Source organism: Olea europaea, chromosome 1 (genome assembly GCF_002742605.1).
Source record: "Olea europaea var. sylvestris chromosome 1, O_europaea_v1, whole genome shotgun sequence".
NCBI lineage: Eukaryota > Viridiplantae > Streptophyta > Magnoliopsida > Lamiales > Oleaceae > Olea > Olea europaea.
Genome location: NC_036237.1, coordinates 11,698,765 through 11,722,968, shown reverse-complemented (window position 1 = coordinate 11,722,968; position 24,204 = coordinate 11,698,765). Strand labels below are relative to the sequence as shown.

Sequence of the window (24,204 nt, the reverse complement as noted above, 5' to 3'; positions counted from 1 at the left end):
TTTCACCATATATGTCGCGCTGCAATTTTTTCAAGCCGGGACAAATAGAATTCGAGTCACCGTATTCTAACACTTTTCAAACTCAATAGTCAGACTTGGACAAGTTCAAAATTGGCCGTATCGGCCAATTTACTTATGTCTTACTAAAGCATAGTATAAACCACCTGATAATCAAGTCCGATAGAACTGGTTTACAAGCTTCATGTCCAATGCAATTTTATCCAAGAGTCATTTTGATTAAAGCTTTCACGTGACAAGTCACACTGATCGTTACCGTTGAGGAGGAGTTCTGAATTGACACTACGTAAAAGAGAGAGGTATTGTAATTAAAAAATAATAAAAGAAAAAGATGATAAATGGTTCACCAACAATCAAAAGAAAAATGTAAAACCCAATAATTTTACTTATTAGAAAATAATTATTGTTAAGTAAAAGAAACCATGGAAGAAGCTTTAATCATTATTGCCAAGCAGGAAGTTGAAGGGGCAGCTTTTGCTTTATAAATACAGCATCGACCTCTCTGCATTGTCTCTGCAAAAACTCACTGGTTGGTTAGGATTTTGTGTACACTATAGGCAGCACAGAAATGGCTTACTCTTCCTCCTCCTCTTTGTTTACTTATTTTACGTTGTTGTTTCTTGTTCTGTTTTCCACTCAACTTCTGGGCGCCGCCGCCAAGCACTACCCTGTCCGCCACCGCCATATTGCCTCTCACAACTACAGAGATGCACTAACCAAATCTATTATGTTCTTTGAGGGACAGAGATCGGGGAGACTTCCTCCTAATCAAAGGATTACTTGGAGGAGAAACTCTGGGCTTTCAGATGGCTCTGCTGCTCATGTATTCTTATTCCCTTTTTCTTTTATTTTTATTTTTATTCTTATTTTTTTGCTAAAAAATGATCAGTTTTGGGATTTTTTGCTTTATTTTAACTGGGTTTTGCTTATTTTTAAGTTTAAATGACAATGCAGGTTGATTTGGTGGGTGGGTATTATGATGCAGGGGATAATGTGAAGTTTGGGTTTCCAATGGCATTCACTACCACCATGCTTTCTTGGAGTGTCATTGAGTTTGGTGGTCTTGTGAAAGGAGAGTTGCAGAATGCAAAAGAAGCCATTCGCTGGGCTACAGATTATCTTCTCAAAGCCACTGCTCAACCTGACACCATTTATGTTCAGGCATTTCTCAAAATCCTTACGTTTTTATCCCAAACAAAGCCGTATCGAATCTTATTCAGCAATAGTATGTGAAATTGAGTTGTGTTTTGGGCAGGTGGGGGATGCAGGGAAGGACCATGCTTGTTGGGAGAGACCTGAGGATATGGACACTCCAAGAAGTGTGTTTAAGATAGACAAAAATACCCCAGGTACTGAGGTTGCAGCTGAAACTGCTGCAGCTCTTGCAGCAGCCTCTTTAGTCTTTAGAAGAAGTGACCCCACTTATTCCAAGCTCCTTGCCACAAGGGCCATCAGGGTATAATTTAAATACCAACAATTTAATTCAACAAGATTGAGTTATTTTATTATATTTTAATGTACTTTTAAGTTTGGTTTGTAGGTGTTTGAGTTTGCTGATAAGTACAGAGGTTCTTATAGCAATGGTCTGAAACCATATGTCTGCCCTTATTATTGTGATTTTTCTGGATATCAGGTGATTCTTTTCATGTGTTATTTTTCTTGCATTTTGCATTAGTAGCCATCCCTAAATTTATGGGGAACACGATAGTTTGCCGTGAATTTGTCACTGATTCTGATCATTCAAGGATGAGCTATTGTGGGGTGCTGCTTGGTTGCACAAGGCCACCAAGAATCGAATGTACCTTAACTACATTCAAGCAAATGGACTGACCCTTGGTGCCGATGAATCTGACAATACATTTGGTTGGGACAACAAGCATGTTGGGGCAAGAATCCTTCTTTCAAAGGTCACATTCATTCTAAATAACTACTTTTTTAGTCATTTTGTACGATCAATTGATGGTTCAAGTTACAATTTTCAGGCATTTCTAGTCCAGAAGGTTCAATCCCTCCATGATTACAAAAGTCATGCAGATAACTACATTTGTTCCCTAATTCCAGGGACCCCTTACTCCTCAGCTCAGTACACCCCAGGTTTGGCCCCCCTACCCCCGTCCATCCCTTTACCCGACTTAGATTCTTTTCTAGTACTGCATGCCAAATACGAGTCCTTAAGAGTTTAGACCGATTCTAATCAAGTGGAGGGAAATGTTATCAGGTGGGCTTTTGTTTAAGATGAATGACAGTAATATGCAGTATGTAACTTCTACCTCTTTCCTGCTGGTCACTTATGCCAAGTACTTAACCTCTGCCCACATGGTGGTTAAATGTGGTGGAGTCACTGTCACACCGAAGAAGCTTAGAACACTTGCCAAAAGACAGGTATACAAAGTTTCATGCTATGATACTTTTGAGAAAATTATTTGTTTAACAACTTATTTTTGTATAATCTTTTAATGTTCTCTGTACAGGTGGACTATTTGCTAGGAGACAATCCCTTGAAAATGTCCTTCATGGTGGGCTACGGTGCAAGGTATCCACTGAGGATCCACCACAGGGGATCATCACTCCCTTCCACAGCCACACATCCAGCAAAAATCCAGTGCTCCGCAGGGTTCAGTGTAATGAAATCTCCGTCCCCCAATCCCAACATCCTGATGGGGGCCATTGTCGGTGGGCCCGATCAACGCGATTGCTTCCCGGATCAACGGTCAGATTACGAGCAATCGGAACCAGCCACTTATATTAATGCACCCCTTGTTGGATCCTTGGCATATCTTGCTCACTCATTTGGCCAACTCTAAGAAATTATGAAATTACAGCCCTTTTCTTTTAGATTTCCTTTTTCAGTTTATTGTTGATTAGTGCTAATTGTGGTTCTTATGTTTTTCCACAACTGTAACGGGTTAATTTGTTGGGTTCGGGTTGGGTCGCGTGACTGTGACTAAAGAATTTTGGAGCCATAAAATATTAATATGTGCACAGTTGTTAAGGTTGCACGGTCTATGATGTATGTATACCTTATTATTAAGGATGTGTTATAGTATTTTATAGAGTAATGGAGGATTGTGACTTTAATATTATGCCCTTGTTTGAATTCCATTCTTTTAGAAAAATTCATTTTTCAACAGTATTTTGATATCATTTCAATCATACATTTTTAAATAAAATAATATTACACGCAAATCTAAATCTTTTTCTTATTTTTTAATTATACATTTCTCATCAATACACTATTCAAAAATTTATTCTTCCCAAAAAAATGGGACTCAAACAAGGGCTATAATGATAGCATGTTTCGAGAATTTAATGGTATTAATGTTTTTGAGTTGTCGACATTTTAGTTGAACAAAGTTTTTTCTCATTTTCAACCATATAATTTTAGATTTAAAACATAGAAACATTTTATTAATTTATTAAAATTTCAAACCTAAAGAATGAAAATCAACGTTATTTTTATTTTTTATTTTACATGGATAGAAAAGAAAAAGAAGAATGATATCTACGAATTAAGTTTCTTGTATAGATGATTTTTACAGATGATGAGATTCGACATTGAATTGACTGGTTAAAGTTATTTTTCAATTTTACTACAAGTAAAAAAAAATTTGACAGAATTCTTACAAAAAATTGCTTGACAATTTTCATTAGTTTTTGACACAATAAACACAGAAAATACACCGTAGACACCTATATCATTTCTGTCGATAATTCCACGTATCCATGGAATTATTCATTATTTTTTGTCTAATATATGATCAAATTGTGCTAGTTGACAAACTGTCAAATTATTTGGTAAAAATTCTTATACGTTTAAGTACGATTGTTGAATAATTTACCGTTGTTTTCGGGTCCCAATGTTGACCGTTGGATATGTGGGATGAAATTTGGCGGGTAATGATTTACATCATATACAGCATGTGATGTGGGGGATTGTGAGTCACGTGGTCTAAAGGCTGCAGACAGTGCAGATTTGAAAATTTGACTGGAAAAATTAAGATAATCTTACATGTGTCACATGCCAATTCGTCTCCACTCTACTACAACAGTAAGAGAAGCTATCTAGGTGTTTTTAAGAAGAGTGATGCTATGCCAACGGTTGATAAAGAAAATTGACAAATCATGAGTTAATAAAATTTATGTCACTCATTTCGATTTTGAAATCAAAACAAATAAATTGTCAAGATCTTGTTAACATCTATTTTGTCAACTAACCTTGTCTATCTACTATGTACGAGTAGATTAATTGTTTAAAGAATCACGTTTGGTGTACAATATTTTTAACAATATTGTTAAAAAAAAAAAAGGTTGAACCTCAATCTTGAGGGCCTTCACTGTCTCGTCCCTAGAGTATCGTAAGGGAGGTAAATCGTGGGATGTGCCACAACAGATCAAGGAACAAGAGCTTGTCTGTATACTGGTGCATACAAAGAGTCTAATTCAATATCTCAGGAATCGGAACTCTCACACTGCGATTGCTAGCAAGGCTGAGATTACATTCCTCCTGTCCTTTGCACCACTGAATTATACCCCGAAGACTAATATTTTTAACAATATTGTTGACAGCATGTCGTGACATATTTTCATTGGAAATTTTAAAAAGCTATTTCTTCTTCTGTCCAACACATTTTTACCACCTACTAACATTGTCAACAATGTTATAGGAAAACATTGTACTTATCATAACTAACATTATCATTGTTGTCAGCAAATAATTGGATGAAAAAAATTATTTTTTAAGCTGTCTAAATAGTGTATTATCACATTAGTGCAAAACTCGGTGTATGCCATGATATACACCAGGCTATTAAATATAAATGATTTTAATCTATGGTAACATTCCTTTTTTCCTCCAATTTATAGGCAAATTTCTTGTTAAAAGTATAATTTCTCTTAATTTCGTAATATATTCTTATTTAATATATCTTTTTGTTAATAAACTCATTATATATATAATGAGTTTTTAATTTTGAAAAGTCTCTTATTTATAAGAATTAAAAGAATAGGAACATCTAAACCAGGTCAAAATAATGACTTGACAGCAATTTGAACTAATCCCACATAAAAATATTTAAATTTCTTCCTATGAGATTGGATAACATCCTTTGAAAATAAATTAATGTGAACATTTTGATTTTTGATAGGTAGAGTTTGCTTAAAAGTTTTGAAAACGTTATTTGGACGAAAATCTAACAGTTCTATTTCATAGATGGAACTTTTGTCCACTTTTGGAATAATCCAATTATGCAATCTTTGGTCAATTTGTTTCATGAAATCGTTTGATTCAAGTGATGCATGATCCATTTCTTCATCATTTTGAAAAGTGTTTAAAACACTATTATCTCTATTACTACTTGATCTTGCAAACCAATTTGACATTAAAGACATAATTAAATAAAGTAAAGATATAATAACTTATCACTATAGATACAATGATACATGATTACTGACTCTTACCAAGTTTACAATGAGACCACCCTAATACACCTACTTCGACAACACAGGCTGACTAACGCTATTCAGTAAACATCTATGTTGAAACCAGTTTTTCCTATGACACAGTAATCATATTAGGAAAAATATAAGTAAAATTTATAATTCCAACATATATTAATTTAGTATTCTTAATCTAATATATTAATTTAGGAATTTCAACTCTAATATATGCATAAGAAATGAAGGAAGAGCAAAGATAACGAACATGAGAATGAAATAGATAGAAATGTTTAATTATCATGATACACACGACCTAGAAATAGCCTTAATATTTAGATGGTCTTCTTGACAGTATCTTTTTTTCTTTTTTCTTTTTTTTTTTCCCCATCACATCAACTAGACATGGTTCAAAACATGTAGCATCATAAAAGAATCTTTGTGGACATTGTCTATTTTCTCTTATGTGATTATTGCAATCCACATTAAATTAAAAATGCTCTAAAGATGGAGATAGCGAGCTCATTATGTAATTAAGTGTCCAAATGTGTCGACCTGATAAGAAGGATCGACTGGATCACAAGGTGACAAAACACAAACCACCTCAAAATCAACTTCGGTGGTTTGATGTGCTCCAATTTACCCTTCTAGTGTGAGGATGGTTCTATTTTCTCTTTATATTGAGGTCAAAGTAAAACTTATACAAGGGATGTTGGATTCCTTGATAATTACTATTATATCGAGTCATGTGATCTTGTACTATTGAGATAAATACGAAAGCAGGAAGCAAGTAACGTACATTTACCGTTGTAAAAAAATTCATCGTAACAAAGAAAATGATGATTATAAGTTCTACATTATTTATCTCTTTTTTCTCTACACAAAAGATGCTCACATTTATCCTCGTTTTATCAACAGTCAGACGTGAATAATATAATTAAACTCGACTAGATCTCATCAAATTGCTCGAATCTCATGGGTGAATCAAAAGTTAGAGATACAATAACTTGACTAAAAGCCTCACACTACCCAGTCTAAAGCATTTTGAAAGAGAATTTATAGTGATTTAGGCTCTTCAGGCCGAAAGCTCGCTTGAACTTCTTCAAGTTAATTTTTCAAAGCTTACCCTCCGGTCTACAAACTATTTAATCAGTCCTTTTTGAAAGATTTTCTTTTTTGCATAATTAAGTGATAACAATTTTGATTTTCACTATATATAATTAGGATAAAACCATATGTACCGAAGGGGAGGTTACTGAAGCGTGTCCCCTCCCCTCCCCTCCCCCCCCCCCCCCCCCCCCCCCCCCCCCCCGGTTCATATATTTTCAATTGCCCAATCCCATTATAACACATAAACTGCCACATCACCTATGATTTATCATCACGACGATAAATAACATTATTCAAACAAAAAAAAAAGGGAATTAAAATTGAATTCTGGAGAATAAACTCTCTTTCATGGCGCACACATTTCTTTTGAGGTGGGAGAATCTTATCGTGTTACATTGAATCTAATTTTGACTTTTATAATGTTATCATTCCCTTCAACTCCAATACAACCTGTGGCTGGTTATATAGTTCTTGGATCTCCTATGAGCTGCCACCATGTAAAGCATACACCGAACAGTCTTCCAACAGACAAAATCACCACAAAAAAAAAAAAAAAAAAAAAAAAAAAAAATTAAAAAAGTCGACTAAATCTTGGACAACTTCAACATATTTATTACATTGGAGAGGTTTAACATGTCTAAGTACCTTCAATAACACACTTCACGATCAATAACACACTTCACGATCTATATACAAGAAACGAGTCGACTAAATCTTGGACAACTTCAACATATTTATTACATTGGAGAGGTTTAACATGTCTAAGTACCTTCAATAACACACTTCACGATCAATAACACACTTCATGATCTATATACAAGAAATGAGTCGACTAAATCTTGGACAACTTCAACATATTTATTACATTGGAGAGGTTTAACATGTCTAAGTACCTTCAAGTTTCCTTAAATCCCTACAACAGAAACATCACTCTTCTACATATAATTTGATCATTTCTTTAGGATCAGCTGATCGAGATGCCTCCTCTGCACCCTTTCTACTTTGGACCATCAACCGCCAAAGGAACAGATTTTACCTGAAACACGCAATGGCCAATTCATTATAGAAACTGCGTATACCCGAGCAGACTGAAAATAAATTACTTTGTGATGTTCAAAAAATATTTATTATTCATGCAATCTATTACATCAGAATGTATATTGGCAAAAATAGATTTTGCCTTTTCAATGCTAAAACTACTCGCAACATGATAGGTAATCTTACCAATTCACGAAACTTGAGAATGTAGAACATCTCAAGATAACGTCGAGTTTCACGGCGCTCGAGTTTTGATACATATTTCCAGAAGCCATAGACTCCCGCCAACGTCATCAGCCTCTCGGAGTAAATTTTCCACGTATACCTTCACCAAAATGGTTGACAACCATGTATTAAAGCTCAACAATGCAAAACAGTTTCTATAAATGCGCCAACTTTAAAAACTGCAACCTACTATTCACATGTTTCTCTAAGCTTTAACAAAATGTTAAGGAGGTAAAAATAAATAGCGATCTGTCTGTTCAACTTCTTGTCTCCTTGATAGGTTTTGTGTTTCTGAATAAAGCCCCTGTATATATTCAAAGTAAGTTCACCTGTCTTGATTTTCAAATTTTAAGATTGCATTTATTGACATCCATTCACTCTATGATTCAAAAAGAAAATGCTGGGCTTAAGTTTTTGAAAAATTACCAAGTTACTTTAAGCAACTTCTTTAACATACTTAGCGATGCCCAAAGGAGGCATTTTTTTTTATTTTTTTTAAAAAGAAAATATGGTTTACACAGTTCATATTGTTAAAAAATAATAATTCCCTTTTAAGGGGTTTTTAGCTTACCCAAGTATCTCTTTGTTTCAAAATATTTGGAAATATTCCTTTTTCTTTGATTTAAGTAAGAAAATTACTTACTTTGAAAGTAACTCTAACGTCAATACAATTAAAGGTTTATTTTCAACTTTGACCAAGAAAATAAATTATTAATTTTAAAACTAACTTATTTACTTATGACATTATTTTTAAAGCCTAATTATGTAGACAAGCTCTCAATCATCCAGCTGCAGAAAATCCAGTTATAAATCAACTTCAAGAGATGGTGTTCTTCACAAAGTACATTACCTCTCCTGAATTCTTCGAAGAGATCCTTCAGAAATCTTAACCCAATAGCTTGGATCTTCATTGCATTTTTGAAAGAAATTTGCCATTAGTTCAGCAGCCTTATCAGGATGATATGGGTCAATGTGAAAACCGGAAATGCCATCTTCAATTATTTCCAAAGGACCACCATGGGAAGTTGCAAATGTTGGAAGGCCACAGGCCATGGCCTCAACCACCGTAAGTCCAAAAGCTTCATAAAAGGCAGGCTGAATGGAAAATAAATAATTTTTGTTTGGTAAAACAATTTATTCATTGAACACAAATTTAGATGCAATTGTCATCGGCAAATTAAGAAATCAACATAGATATCATGCCTAATTGAATAAATAAGTGCGTCCTCCCCAACCATAATTGCTTAAATTTTTAGATGATGTGTTTCAATATGGCATCATTATAGTAAAGCTCTCGTGCTCAAATCCCTTCATCACCCATTTATAAAAATTGTGCACGTGTCAGCTGTGGTGAAAAATGTAAATTTAACCTACACATGAAGGGGGAGATTTGAAGATAGAGAGCATGTTTGGAAGTGTTTACAAATGGTTTAAATTATAAATAGAAAGAAATGAGTGGTGAATAAGTTCTCTCCTCTTAACAAATAAACAACTTGAATAATTTGTCTCTCCTCTAAAAACTATTCCTTATCGATGAGAAGATGTGAATTTAGATGCAATTTTCTCCAGCAAATAAAGAAATCGATGCGAAAATCATACCTGAACAAAAATCCCTCTCTTGTCGGCTATGTAGCGATACAGTTCACCATTACGCGCTCGATTTGTTTGGGCTGCTATCCATCTTATCTGGTCCCCTAGATTGTATTGCTTAATTAAAGAATGCATCTTCTCAATTTCTGCAATTTCTTCTCTATCATTTGAATTTTTTACATCAATGGAACCTGCCACCACAGCCAAGTTCGCCAATTCTCTGAGCTTGGGATTTTTAGCATAAGACTCCACCAATCCCGTAATGTTTTTAACCCGGTCGAGCCTTGCCATGGAGAAAATTATGGGTTTCGAGTGATCTTTCAATATACCGCTGCATCAAGCAGAGTACAGTTGAAGGGTAAAGTGAGAAAGCTATCTACAAATAATATCCTCCATTATGCTACTTGCTTTCATGGAGAGGAAATGTATATCAGACATTGCAACAAGCAGGGTACTGTTGAAGGTAAAGTAAAAAGGCTATCAACATATAACATCCTCCATTACGTTGCTTTCACAGAGCAGAAATGTACATCCGATAAATTCAAATATTTAAACTATTTAGCATAATTACAATAATGTCTGTGGGGTCAGAGCACAGATTTTAAGACTCCAGTCTTGAAACAATAACCACATAGTATGTCTTGTATGTCTCTACACATATACAGTTGATAGGAGTACCAATTTCGAGATTGAAATCTAGTGCAGCACATTAAACATAAAATCACAGGGCATGTCATAAAATTAGGCAAGTTTAGTAACTGAAAATTATACTACAAATCAATAAAAAACACTACTTATATCAAACTTTGATTGCATGGAAAATTCTTGCTCATCACCAATGCAAGGAGGATGACAATCACAGAAAAGTTTCATGATAGTTTATCAAATCACTCACATATATATCTTCCATTCTTCCAATCAATTTTTTGTAATATGAAGAAAATGCCTAATCAACCGGGCACTTACATGTGCTCATCATTCTGCTCGGAATCATATAGCAACTTTTCAATTGTACTGTGAAGAGAAGTAAGTCTTTTCTCCTTGTCAGAATATGGAAAATAAATGCAGTCATCTGCTCCCGGAGAAACTATATTAAACTTGGGATCAAAAACATCGATGCCATGAACAACACGGTATAGGCCTGGCAGAGTGAAAGCCGTATGACTTTCATACTGACCAACAGTATTCTTCCTGAAAATAAATCATCAAAAAGAACCAATGAGACATTGAATTACCATTACTAAACACATCTGCATTAACAGAGCAAAAATAACATGAAAATAAAGTTGATCAAGAACATTTCATTTTTTCCAAAGTGTAGTTTAAGTACTATGTACAATCGTGTTACAAGACCTTGCAATAGGAGGTCATATATACAATTATACATTATGGATTAAACCTTATCCCTTAAACCAAGGTCAGTAGTAAACAAATAAATCATGAACACACAAAGCAAAAGCATTATAGTGGTTCACCTGCCATGTGAGAGCCATGATAACAGGCTACTGCAAATTTCTCACCCTAATGAAGATTGAAGAATGTTCTTACAAGAGTTTTCACGTCTTTGTCTTGTCTATTCAAGAAAATTCCCCAACACCCTACCCCCCCTCCAAAAAAAAAAACATGAAGAAGAAAATTCCTTACTGGGGAGAGAGATATGAATGCACGATATAGCCATGTAATGGTGTACAGTTCCATTAGGCTCCACCCACCTACACTAGAAAACATTGGATTTCGTTTCATCTCTAAGAATTCTTGGAGTGGTATCTCTAAAATATGACCAGAGAGCAATCTCTGGAGTGCAGAATTGGAACGCATTGCACAATAGTACTTGTGCAGTCTATTCAGAGAAGGAACGTTGGATCAGGACCCAATTAAATTTGTGATATTTCGCAATATAAAAAATTAGTACTATATAGAAAACCAAGTGAAGAAGCGAAGGAGCACCAACTTGCTCTGTTCAAAAATGGAAAATAATAGCTCTAGAAGAACTGAAAGAAGAGATACAGTTAGTTTTCAATCAACTCTAATTTAGTTTTGTCTCATTTAAATTATTTTGGAATGAAGATAAGGAAAAGAACGATCATAATAGTCTCAATTTCTACTTTATCATAGCAAGAAAAAAAGTCATCAGATATGGTTGTTATTATATCAATGGATAATGCAGAAGGTAGACTTACGTTCCTGCAATTTCCTGGTATGTACTTGTGATTATGAAGTCTGAATTATTCATGGCTAGTAGATCAGCAGTGAATTGACATGAAAAATGGTATTTGTCCTCAAATTTTTTCCAATATATGTCAGAATCTGGGTACTTTGTTTTCTCCAAGGCGTGTGCAATGGTGCACTGAATCAGGAAAGGAAAAAGTAATTATCAGGAAATTATTTCATGCAATCAATTATGGCAGAAAAAAACTTCAATATTCACCTGTGTGACCCCCATCTTATAAGCTAAAAGGGATGCAACAAGATTCCCGTCACTGTAATTGCCTATAATTAGGTCCGGGGCACCATGCAGCTCTGCTGAAATTTCATTTGCAGAATCCTGATGATCAAACAGGATAATAAAGATGATATGTTGAAAAAATGAAGTCAGGACAAGATCCAAATAACACAAATCATTAAGTTACATTAGTGAGGAAAATATATGTGTAGTTGTTCCAGCCAGGGTGTGGACAGAAGGCATCGATTTCATACCAGAACTGTGTTAAAAGCAGGAAAAATCGAGCAATCCTTGTTCAAAATTATAAATGTAAACAATTTAAACTCCTCTCTTTAACACATTCAGCTTTTAGAAAAGGTGGATCTACGTGTTACTAGAGTGTGCAAAGGTCCATCATCACCGCCACTGATTTATGAAAATTTGACATATCGGGCCTTTGAAAAAAGAACTAGTCCTGACCATTTTTGCTGCAAATGTTATCCTTTATCTCAAGCAGGATCTAAAGGTGCAGCGCAAATATGTAGCTAATTCATAACTTAGGACTACAAAAAAACTAATATGGAAAAATTAAAACACAAGCTGACAAACTTTACAAATATGAATTCTAAAAACTGACGAAGTTAGTTCGGTCTTACCTCTGCAAATTTTTCCAAGTAAGGCCATACATCAAACCTTGAAATCCATTTACGGAGAATTCCAAGCTCAGTTCTAAAAGGAATGCGCAGAATATGTGTGTATTTACACCCGCCAACTCTTTCCAACCTCTGGTTGCATGTGGTGCCTTTTGCATCAGGGATTAATCGAGTAACCTTGCAGAATCACAGAAAAACATGTTTACAGTAACAGGAAAAAAGGCTACATTACCAAACAAAATATCCTATTTTTATCCTATTTATGAGTATTAACAAAAATCAAATATAAAGTTTCTCAAGTATACAATAAGAATTCTAGGAGTAATGTCCAGTCCTTGCTGCTTGATTCTCATGGTCATCTCATTCTCCAAGGCACGCACTTGATCTAGAATGTATACAATCTGCATAAAAGCAAAAGGAGAAATCTTGTTAGTTCTTTATGCTACATTACTGGTTAGAGAAACACCAATTTTTTCATGACATTTCACATTCAAATTTACAAACCAAACAAACAATGAAAGATACATTTCAAATGTTTTTGAAGAGGTGTTCCATCTTTCATCACTGATTTCTGTAGAAAACTGATTGATCAATTCGGGATTATTTTAGAATGATTGATGTGCCTTATTTAATTATTTCCATAGTTAGATAGAATTATTGGCTCTCCTAATTTAGGAGATTATGTTTCCATATTTACATGTATTTGGTTGTTACGGGATATAAATAAGGCAAGGCCTAATTATAGGGATTAATTATATAGATTCCTAGTTTATATAATTACCTAATATAGAATCCTAATAAATTTGGTGCCGGGGTTTCTCTTGTTGTTGGCAATTGGTGATTAGTGTGGTGATTTGGGCTTCTGTGGATTTGAAGGGTCGTGATTTCAGGTAGTGGTTTCTTTTGGGCCTATTGATTTGGCCCGTTATTTGTTGGTTTCTTTTAATTTGTTATTTGGATCTTGTGTTTTTTTCTATGGATGACAAGGAAAAGAATTTAGTTGTGATTGATGTCATTCCAGTAATGTCTAAAATTACAGAGCATAAGTTGGTTGGTCCAAATTACTTAGATTGATGCAAGGCAGTTCGAATTTTTTTACGGAGTATCTCTATGGACAATCGTCTTATTAAAGATCCACAAAAGGATAATAATAGCCAGACATGGCTACGAGATGATGCCAGATTATTCTTACAAATCCGTGATTCCATTGACACTGAGATAATCGGTCTGATTAATCATTGTGAGTATGCTAAGGAATTAATGAAATATTTAGAATTTATGTACTCTAGAAAGGGAATGTCACGTATTGATGAAATTTGTAAGGGCTTTTACCGTGCTGAACAACAGTCACTCAAGGCTTATTTTATGAATTTCAAAAAAATCTATGAAGAATTGAATGTCTTGTTACCTTTTAGTCCGGATGTGAAAGTTCACCAAGCTTAGCCGGAGCAAATGGTTGTGATGAGTTTTCTAGCTGGCCTTAGTCCTCAGTTTGAAACCGCTAAATCCCAAATTCTTTCCAATGTTGAGATTTCATCTTTGCAAGAAACTTTTACTAGAGCACTTCACACATATATTAGTACTTCTGTTGCTTCATCTGTTCAGCCTTCTAGTGCTCTTATTAGTCGCAGTGGTAAAGGTAATACAAGAGGCGGGGATACAGGTAGTCGAGTCAATCAAAGTCCGAATGAAGGGAGAGTTGTATGCTACTACTATCATGAGCCGGGTCATACCAAATACTCGTGTCGAAAATTGTACAATAAGTCTCACTCTGCTCATATCGCAGCTACTACTGCTATACCCATCTCATCTTATGGGCAGACCATTATAGTTTCTATAGATGAATTTGCCAAATTCACTCAGTACCAAGAAGCATTGAATAATTCATCTCACCGTATCTCTGCTCTTGCTGAGACAGATAAACCTAATACATGTCTTCTCTCATCTTCCTCAAAATTGGTCATTGATTATGTTGCCACAAATCATATAGCAGGTCATCCTAATCTCTTCTCCACTTTTCAGTCGCATCTATGTCCTTCCAATGTTACTTTAGCTGATGGTTCTACATCTTTTGTTCTCAGTTCTGGCACTATTAATCCAACTTCGTTAATTTCATCCTCTGTATTAAGTCTACTACAATTTTCTTTCAATTTAATGTCTGTGAGCAAATTTACTCGAACCTTAAACTGTTGTCTCTCATTTTTTTCCTGATTACTGTCGTTTTCAGGATCATATGACGAAGAAAATTATTTGTAAACGACATGAACCAGACGGTCTCTGTCTCTATACTCTGGATACCTAGGTGCCCAAGTCCATTGTATCAAAACTCCTTTTGAAGCACATTGTCGATTGGAACATCCATCTTTATTGTTATTGATGAAATTATGCCCTCAGTTTCAGAATGCATCGTCTTTAAATTGTGCGTCATGTCGATTTGCGAAACATCGTCTGTCCTCAATTCCTCGAATTAATAAAAGAGCTAGTTTTCCTTTTGAGCTAGTTTATTCAGATGTTTGGAGTCCTTGTCTTGTTGTGTCCAAAACTGAATTTCGGTATTTTGTTACCTTTGTTGATATTTTTTCGTGTGACTTGACTTTATTTAATGAAGAATCGTTCCAAATTATTTTCTCATTTTAGTACCTTTTGTGCTTAAATTAAAACACATCTTAATGTTTCGGTACCTACATTGAGAAGTGATAATGCCAAAGAATATTTTTTCGATTCTTTCCAGTCTTACATGCTACAAAATGGTATTCCTCATCAATTTTCGTGTGTTGACACACCCTCACAAAATGGTGTGACTGAAAGAAAAAATAGAAATCTCCTTGCAACAGCCAAGGCAATCCTCTTCCAAATGCATATTCCTAAACAATTTTGGGCTAATGCACTCTCCACAGCCTATTTCTTGATTAATCGCATGCCTTCATTTGTTCTTCTTGGCGAGACTCCTTACCTTTTCCCTACTAAACCTTTGTTTTCCATTGAATCTAGAATATCTGATAGTACTTGCTGTGCTCGTGATGTTCATCCTCATGTAACTAAATTGGATCCCAAATCATTAAAAAGTGTGTTTCTGGGTCAACAAAAAGGGTACCGATACTACTGTCCGAGTCTTAACAAGTATCTTGTGTCAGTTGATGTCACATTTCTAGAATATATTCCTTTCTTTCCTACTTATATTTCTTCCAGTAAGGGGGAGGATGATGATTTGCTGATTTATCATGTCACCAGTCAAATAATGTTGCTTCTACACCTGTTACTCCCACACCACCATCACCTATTCACCAGGTGAATTCCATACGACGAAACCCTCCTGATGCATGTTCGGCACCAAACTCATCTTCGGCATTGGATCCAGTGTCTAGTGATCTTGATCTACCTATCGCTCTTCGTAAAAGTAAACAGCAGTGCACTTATCTTATTTCATCATTTGTTTTTTATAATCACTTGTCCTCTTCTTCTTGTTCTTTTGTTGCCTTTATAGACTCTGTGATTCTTAAAACTGTTCATGAAGCCTTATCTCATACTAGTTAGCGTGATGCTATGATAGAGGAGATATGTTGTAGATGCCAATGGTACTTGGGATGTAAGTGGATGTTTGCAGTTAAATTCAATCCTAATAAATCAGTAGCTAGGCTTAAAGCTCGTCTTGTGGCTAAAGGCAATGCTCAGACTTATGGTGTGGATTATTCTAACACGTTCTCTCCTGTAGCTAAATTAACATCTGTTCGCTTATTTATTTCTACGGCAGCTACTTATAATTGGCATTTACATCAATTAGACATCAGAAATGCTTTCTTACATGGTGATCTTCAGGAGGAAGTTTATATGGAACCAACACCTGAATTTGTTGCTCAAGGAAAGTATGGGACAGTGTCATCTTCGAAAGTCTTTATATGATTTGAAACAGAATCCAAGTGCTTGGTTTGGAAAATTTAGTTAGGTAGTAGAAAAGTTTGAAATGCAAAAGAGCAAGTCTGACCACTCAGTCTTCTACAAACAGTCCGAATACGACATTATTTTCTTGTTGTGTATGTTGATGATATTGTTATTACTGGCAGTAATAAGTCCTTTCTTCACGCCCAATTTATCACAAAAGATTTAGGAGTGTTGAAGTATTTCTTGAGAGTTAAGGTGACAAGAAGAAAGGCTTCTTATCTCAGAGAAAATATGTGACTGACTTATTAACTAAGACAAGAAAGTTGGGACCTCAGCCAAGCAATGTTCCAATGCTTCCTAATTTGCAATTTACTAAAAATGGTAACTTATTTGGAGATTCTAATTGACATGAAAAATGGTATTTGTCCTCAAATTTTTTCCAATATATGTCAGAATCTGGGTACTTTGTTTTCTCCAAGGCGTGTGCAATGGTGCACTGAATCAGGAAAGGAAAAAGTAATTATCAGGAAATTATTTCATGCAATCAATTATGGCAGAAAAAAACTTCAATATTCACCTGTGTGACCCCCATCTTATAAGCTAAAAGGGATGCAACAAGATTCCCGTCACTGTAATTGCCTATAATTAGGTCCGGGGCACCATGCAGCTCTGCTGAAATTTCATTTGCAGAATCCTGATGATCAAACAGGATAATAAAGATGATATGTTGAAAAAATGAAGTCAGGACAAGATCCAAATAACACAAATCATTAAGTTACATTAGTGAGGAAAATATATGTGTAGTTGTTCCAGCCAGGGTGTGGACAGAAGGCATCGATTTCATACCAGAACTGTGTTAAAAGCAGGAAAAATCGAGCAATCCTTGTTCAAAATTATAAATGTAAACAATTTAAACTCCTCTCTTTAACACATTCAGCTTTTAGAAAAGGTGGATCTACGTGTTACTAGAGTGTGCAAAGGTCCATCATCACCGCCACTGATTTATGAAAATTTGACATATCGGGCCTTTGAAAAAAGAACTAGTCCTGACCATTTTTGCTGCAAATGTTATCCTTTATCTCAAGCAGGATCTAAAGGTGCAGCGCAAATATGTAGCTAATTCATAACTTAGGACTACAAAAAAACTAATATGGAAAAATTAAAACACAAGCTGACAAACTTTACAAATATGAATTCTAAAAACTGACGAAGTTAGTTCGGTCTTACCTCTGCAAATTTTTCCAAGTAAGGCCATACATCAAACCTTGAAATCCATTTACGGAGAATTCCAAGCTCAGTTCTAAAAGGAATGCGCAGAATATGTGTGTATTTACACCCGCCAACTCTTTCCAACCTCTGGTTGCATGTGGTGCCTTTTGCATCAGGGATTAATCGAGTAACCTTGCAGAATCACAGAAAAACATGTTTACAGTAACAGGAAAAAAGGCTACATTACCAAACAAAATATCCTATTTTTATCCTATTTATGAGTATTAACAAAAATCAAATATAAAGTTTCTCAAGTATACAATAAGAATTCTAGGAGTAATGTCCAGTCCTTGCTGCTTGATTCTCATGGTCATCTCATTCTCCAAGGCACGCACTTGATCTAGAATGTATACAATCTGCATAAAAGCAAAAGGAGAAATCTTGTTAGTTCTTTATGCTACATTACTGGTTAGAGAAACACCAATTTTTTCATGACATTTCACATTCAAATTTACAAACCAAACAAACAATGAAAGATACATTTCAAATGTTTTTGAAGAGGTGTTCCATCTTTCATCACTGATTTCTGTAGAAAACTGATTGATCAATTCGGGATTATTTTAGAATGATTGATGTGCCTTATTTAATTATTTCCATAGTTAGATAGAATTATTGGCTCTCCTAATTTAGGAGATTATGTTTCCATATTTACATGTATTTGGTTGTTACGGGATATAAATAAGGCAAGGCCTAATTATAGGGATTAATTATATAGATTCCTAGTTTATATAATTACCTAATATAGAATCCTAATAAATTTGGTGCGGGGGTTTCTCTTGTTGTTGGCAATTGGTGATTAGTGTGGTGATTTGGGCTTCTGTGGATTTGAAGGGTCGTGATTTCAGGTAGTGGTTTCTTTTGGGCCTATTGATTTGGCCCGTTATTTGTTGGTTTCTTTTAATTTGTTATTTGGATCTTGTGTTTTTTTCTATGGATGACAAGGAAAAGAATTTAGTTGGGATTGATGTCATTCCAGTAATGTCTAAAATTACAGAGCATAAGTTGGTTGGTCCAAATTACTTAGATTGATGCAAGGCAGTTCGGATTTTTTTACGGAGTATCTCTATGGACAATCGTCTTATTAAAGATCCACAAAAGGATAATAATAGCCAGACATGGCTACGAGATGATGCCAGATTATTCTTACAAATCCGTGATTCCATTGACACTGAGATAATCGGTCTGATTAATCATTGTGAGTATGCTAAGGAATTAATGAAATATTTAGAATTTATGTACTCTAGAAAGGGAATGTCACGTATTGATGAAATTTGTAAGGGCTTTTACCGTGCTGAACAACAGTCACTCAAGGCTTATTTTATGAATTTCAAAAAAATCTATGAAGAATTGAATGTCTTGTTACCTTTTAGTCCGGATGTGAAAGTTCACCAAGCTTAGCCGGAGCAAATGGTTGTGATGAGTTTTCTAGCTGGCCTTAGTCCTCAGTTTGAAACCGCTAAATCCCAAATTCTTTCCAATGTTGAGATTTCATCTTTGCAAGAAACTTTTACTAGAGCACTTCGCACATATATTAGTACTTCTGTTGCTTCATCTGTTCAGCCTTCTAGTGCTCTTATTAGTCGCAGTGGTAAAGGTAATACAAGAGGCGGGGATACAGGTAGTCGAGTCAATCAAAGTCCGAATGAAGGGAGAGTTGTATGCTACTACTATCATGAGCCGGGTCATACCAAATACTCGTGTCGAAAATTGTACAATAAGTCTCACTCTGCTCATATCGCAGCTACTACTGCTATACCCATCTCATCTTATGGGCAGACCATTATAGTTTCTATAGATGAATTTGCCAAATTCACTCAGTACCAAGAAGCATTGAATAATTCATCTCACCGTATCTCTGCTCTTGCTGAGACAGATAAACCTAATACATGTCTTCTCTCATCTTCCTCAAAATTGGTCATTGATTATGTTGCCACAAATCATATAGCAGGTCATCCTAATCTCTTCTCCACTTTTCAGTCGCATCTATGTCCTTCCAATGTTACTTTAGCTGATGGTTCTACATCTTTTGTTCTCAGTTCTGGCACTATTAATCCAACTTCGTTAATTTCATCCTCTGTATTAAGTCTACTACAATTTTCTTTCAATTTAATGTCTGTGAGCAAATTTACTCGAACCTTAAACTGTTGTCTCTCATTTTTTTCCTGATTACTGTCGTTTTCAGGATCATATGACGAAGAAAATTATTTGTAAACGACATGAACCAGACGGTCTCTGTCTCTATACTCTGGATACCTAGGTGCCCAAGTCCATTGTATCAAAACTCCTTTTGAAGCACATTGTCGATTGGAACATCCATCTTTATTGTTATTGATGAAATTATGCCCTCAGTTTCAGAATGCATCGTCTTTAAATTGTGCGTCATGTCGATTTGCGAAACATCGTCTGTCCTCAATTCCTCGAATTAATGGACATGAACCAGACGGTCTCTGTCTCTATACTCTGGATACCTAGGTGCCCAAGTCCATTGTATCAAAACTCCTTTTGAAGCACATTGTCGATTGGAACATCCATCTTTATTGTTATTGATGAAATTATGCCCTCAGTTTCAGAATGCATCGTCTTTAAATTGTGCGTCATGTCGATTTGCGAAACATCGTCTGTCCTCAATTCCTCGAATTAATAAAAGAGCTAGTTTTCCTTTTGAGCTAGTTTATTCAGATGTTTGGAGTCCTTGTCTTGTTGTGTCCAAAACTGAATTTCGGTATTTTGTTACCTTTGTTGATATTTTTTCGTGTGACTTGACTTTATTTAATGAAGAATCGTTCCAAATTATTTTCTCATTTTAGTACCTTTTGTGCTTAAATTAAAACACATCTTAATGTTTCGGTACCTACATTGAGAAGTGATAATGCCAAAGAATATTTTTTCGATTCTTTCCAGTCTTACATGCTACAAAATGGTATTCCTCATCAATTTTCGTGTGTTGACACACCCTCACAAAATGGTGTGACTGAAAGAAAAAATAGAAATCTCCTTGCAACAGCCAAGGCAATCCTCTTCCAAATGCATATTCCTAAACAATTTTGGGCTAATGCACTCTCCACAGCCTATTTCTTGATTAATCGCATGCCTTCATTTGTTCTTCTTGGCGAGACTCCTTACCTTTTCCCTACTAAACCTTTGTTTTCCATTGAATCTAGAATATCTGATAGTACTTGCTGTGCTCGTGATGTTCATCCTCATGTAACTAAATTGGATCCCAAATCATTAAAAAGTGTGTTTCTGGGTCAACAAAAAGGGTACCGATACTACTGTCCGAGTCTTAACAAGTATCTTGTGTCAGTTGATGTCACATTTCTAGAATATATTCCTTTCTTTCCTACTTATATTTCTTCCAGTAAGGGGGAGGATGATGATTTGCTGATTTATCATGTCACCAGTCAAATAATGTTGCTTCTACACCTGTTACTCCCACACCACCATCACCTATTCACCAGGTGAATTCCATACGACGAAACCCTCCTGATGCATGTTCGGCACCAAACTCATCTTCGGCATTGGATCCAGTGTCTAGTGATCTTGATCTACCTATCGCTCTTCGTAAAAGTAAACAGCAGTGCACTTATCTTATTTCATCATTTGTTTTTTATAATCACTTGTCCTCTTCTTCTTGTTCTTTTGTTGCCTTTATAGACTCTGTGATTCTTAAAACTGTTCATGAAGCCTTATCTCATACTAGTTAGCGTGATGCTATGATAGAGGAGATATGTTGTAGATGCCAATGGTACTTGGGATGTAAGTGGATGTTTGCAGTTAAATTCAATCCTAATAAATCAGTAGCTAGGCTTAAAGCTCGTCTTGTGGCTAAAGGCAATGCTCAGACTTATGGTGTGGATTATTCTAACACGTTCTCTCCTGTAGCTAAATTAACATCTGTTCGCTTATTTATTTCTACGGCAGCTACTTATAATTGGCATTTACATCAATTAGACATCAGAAATGCTTTCTTACATGGTGATCTTCAGGAGGAAGTTTATATGGAACCAACACCTGAATTTGTTGCTCAAGGAAAGTATGGGACAGTGTCATTTTCGAAAGTCTTTATATGATTTGAAACAGAATCCAAGTGCTTGGTTTGGAAAATTTAGTTAGGTAGTAGAAAAGTTTGAAATGCAAAAGAGCAAGTCTGACCACTCAGTCTTCTACAAACAGTCCGAATACGACATTATTTTCTTGTTGTGTATGTTGATGATATTGTTATTACTGGCAGTAATAAGTCCTTTCTTCACGCCCAATTTATCACAAAAGATTTAGGAGTGTTGAAGTATTTCTTGAGAGTTAAGGTGACAAGAAGAAAGGCTTCTTATCTCAGAGAAAATATGTGACTGACTTATTAACTAAGACAAGAAAGTTGGGACCTCAGCCAAGCAATGTTCCAATGCTTCCTAATTTGTAATTTACTAAAAATGGTAACTTATTTGGAGATTCTGAGAAGTACAAAGACTGATTGGGAAATTGAACTATCTTACAGTAACTCGTCCCGATATTGCGTATCTTGTTAGTGTTGTAAGTCAATTCATATGTTCCCCAACAATTCACCATTGGACAGCAACCTGTGTTATTTAAAGGTAGCTCCTGGACATGGGATACTGTACAAAAATCAAGGACATACATCCAATGCTTTTCAGATGTAGATTGGGCAGGTTCCAAGATTGATCGAAGATCTAGTAATGGCTACTGTGTTTTTGTTGGGGAAAAAAAGCAAAATGTTGTTTCCCGATATAGTGCAGAATCAAAATATAGAGCTATGACACAGTCTGTGTGTGAGATAATGTGAATATATCAGCTCTTAACCGAAATTGATCTTAAGGCTTCAATACCAACAAAGCTGTGATGTGACAATCAAACTGCTCTTCATATTTCTAATCCTGTATTTCATGAACGAATTAAGTATATTGAGATTGATTGTCATTTTGCTCGTCAGAAGGTGCAACAGAATTTAATCTCTACGGGGTATGTGAAGACTGGAGAACTAGGAGATATTCTAACAAGAGCCCTGCTCCCTGTCCCGGGTTGGGGACAGGGTTAGGGACAGGGGCGCCATGTGGTGCCCCTGTCTTTCTCCCTGTCCCCAACCCAGGACAGGGAGAATTATTCTTCTAACAAAGGCTCTAAATGAAATTCGGGTTGATTATATTTGTAACAAGTTGGCATGATTAATTTCTATGCTCCAACTTGAGGGAGAGTGTTACGAGATGTAAATAAAGCAATGCCTAATTATAGGGATTAATTATATAGATTCCTAGTTTATATAATTACCTAATATAGAATCCTAATTTTGTGTGTGTGTGTGTGTATGTATCGTTCCTATGAATAAGAACAAGGAAAATTATCTTTCTTTCTTAAATTCTTACGGTTGTATATAAATATATGAACATAGAGATGAATAAATAACACAATTCACTCAAAATATTGTGTGGTTCTTTAATTTGTACATAGTACAGAGCTAGGCGTCAACTATCCTAGCAGTCCATAATGGAGAATAATAAGGAATCTACCACGGAGGTATTCCAAAACGAGGTAGAGGCCTTCTCCTTTATGGGCTCCAATAACACCGAAAAATCTTCCTTTCAACTCATTGTCAAAAAATTGAATGGAAGAAACTTTCGAGAATGGGCCCAATCTATCAAATTAATAATTGAAGGCAAAGGAAAATTGGGTTGTCTCACCAGCAACACCAAGAAACCAAAATGGAAATTGGAGCATTGATAAGAGCCTGGCTCGTCAATTCCATGATGCCTCCATAAGTAAAACTTACCTATTCTTACCTATGGCTGAGGAAGTCTGGGAGGCAGTAAAAGAACCGTACTCGGATGGAGAAAACGCCTCACAAATTTTTGAGATTAAGACTCGATTGTGGCAGACTAAACAAAGGGAAAGAGAAGTAACAGATTACTACCTGGAGATGACAAACCTGTGGCAAGAACTTGACCGTAGCCCTCGAGCGGGGTTCTTGACCTTAGCCCTCGAGCGGGGATGCCTCGACGACAGTGTGCGATACAAAAAAGGGTTGAGAAAAAGCAGGTTTTCGAGTTCCTTTCCGATCTCAATCGCGAGGTCGATGATGTTAGATGAAGCATTTTGGGCCCACGATCACTACCGACTACACGCAATGTGTTTGCAGAGGTTAGACGAGAAGAAAATCACCGAAAAATCATGTTGAAGACCACAACGATGAGATGGCAGTGGAAGGAACGTTGATCTCGAGTGGACTAATGTCAAGAAGAAACAGTGGGCTGAAGAAGAATGGCAAGTTTGGTAATGGACCGATTGGTGGTAATGGGCTAATAGGGTCAACTTCAAATCTAAAAAATGGATGGGCTGAGAGAGTGCATAATGGGCCAAGCAATTCAACAAGCATAAGTGGGCCTATTGGACAAAGTGTTAGACCTGAAATGAATGGCCCCAAGCAACAACGAGGGCGTCCTTGGTGTGAACATTACCGTAAACCAGGACACAAAGGAAGATACATGTTAGGATTTTCAGGAGAAGCTCGCTGATTGGAAGCCAAGACAAAATAAAAAAAAATCGAGTCTATCAAGTATC

General features: G+C 35.7%; 2 protein-coding genes across 3 annotated transcripts in view; one reads left to right on the top strand and one right to left on the bottom strand.

Annotated features, from left to right (window-relative positions):
- The first annotated feature begins 391 nt into the window (after positions 1–391).
- Positions 392–3,101, top strand: LOC111394214 (endoglucanase 17). 2 transcript variants are annotated; one of them, XM_023019979.1, is made up of 8 exons: positions 498–841; positions 973–1,179; positions 1,274–1,474; positions 1,559–1,651; positions 1,764–1,925; positions 2,001–2,112; positions 2,237–2,400; positions 2,490–3,101. In XM_023019979.1, the coding sequence occupies exons 1-8, from the start codon at positions 587–589 to the stop codon at positions 2,820–2,822; spliced, it is 1,527 nt and encodes a 508-aa protein (XP_022875747.1). In that variant the 5' UTR covers positions 498–586; the 3' UTR covers positions 2,823–3,101. The 2 variants fall into 2 exon arrangements, with proteins under 2 accessions (XP_022875746.1, XP_022875747.1); XM_023019978.1 differs by having other exon boundaries at positions 392–841; positions 1,764–2,112.
- A 4,045-nt stretch (positions 3,102–7,146) lies between these two features.
- LOC111394205 (sucrose synthase 2-like) overlaps positions 7,147–24,204 on the bottom strand; it is a 22,486-nt gene continuing 5,428 nt past the window's right edge. The window contains exons 7-15 of the mRNA XM_023019972.1: positions 17,898–17,993; positions 17,596–17,769; positions 16,946–17,062; positions 11,595–11,761; positions 10,381–10,605; positions 9,424–9,745; positions 8,675–8,919; positions 7,786–7,924; positions 7,147–7,597 (exon numbers count right to left, since the gene is read on the bottom strand). Coding sequence (XP_022875740.1) covers positions 7,559–7,597; positions 7,786–7,924; positions 8,675–8,919; positions 9,424–9,745; positions 10,381–10,605; positions 11,595–11,761; positions 16,946–17,062; positions 17,596–17,769; positions 17,898–17,993 — 1,524 coding nt within the window. The 3' untranslated portion in view covers positions 7,147–7,558. The remainder of the gene's footprint in view (positions 7,598–7,785; positions 7,925–8,674; positions 8,920–9,423; positions 9,746–10,380; positions 10,606–11,594; positions 11,762–16,945; positions 17,063–17,595; positions 17,770–17,897; positions 17,994–24,204) is intronic.

Excerpts from the sequence above, each read along its gene's own strand:
- LOC111394214 (XM_023019978.1), top strand. The coding sequence starts at position 587 with ATGGCTTACTCTTCCTCCTCCTCTTTGTTTACTTATTTTACGTTGTTG. Across the intron at positions 1,180-1,273 it reads CTGACACCATTTATGTTCAG|GTGGGGGATGCAGGGAAGGA; the intron begins GCATTTCTCAAA and ends TGTTTTGGGCAG. Across the intron at positions 2,401-2,489 it reads GAACACTTGCCAAAAGACAG|GTGGACTATTTGCTAGGAGA; the intron begins GTATACAAAGTT and ends TTCTCTGTACAG.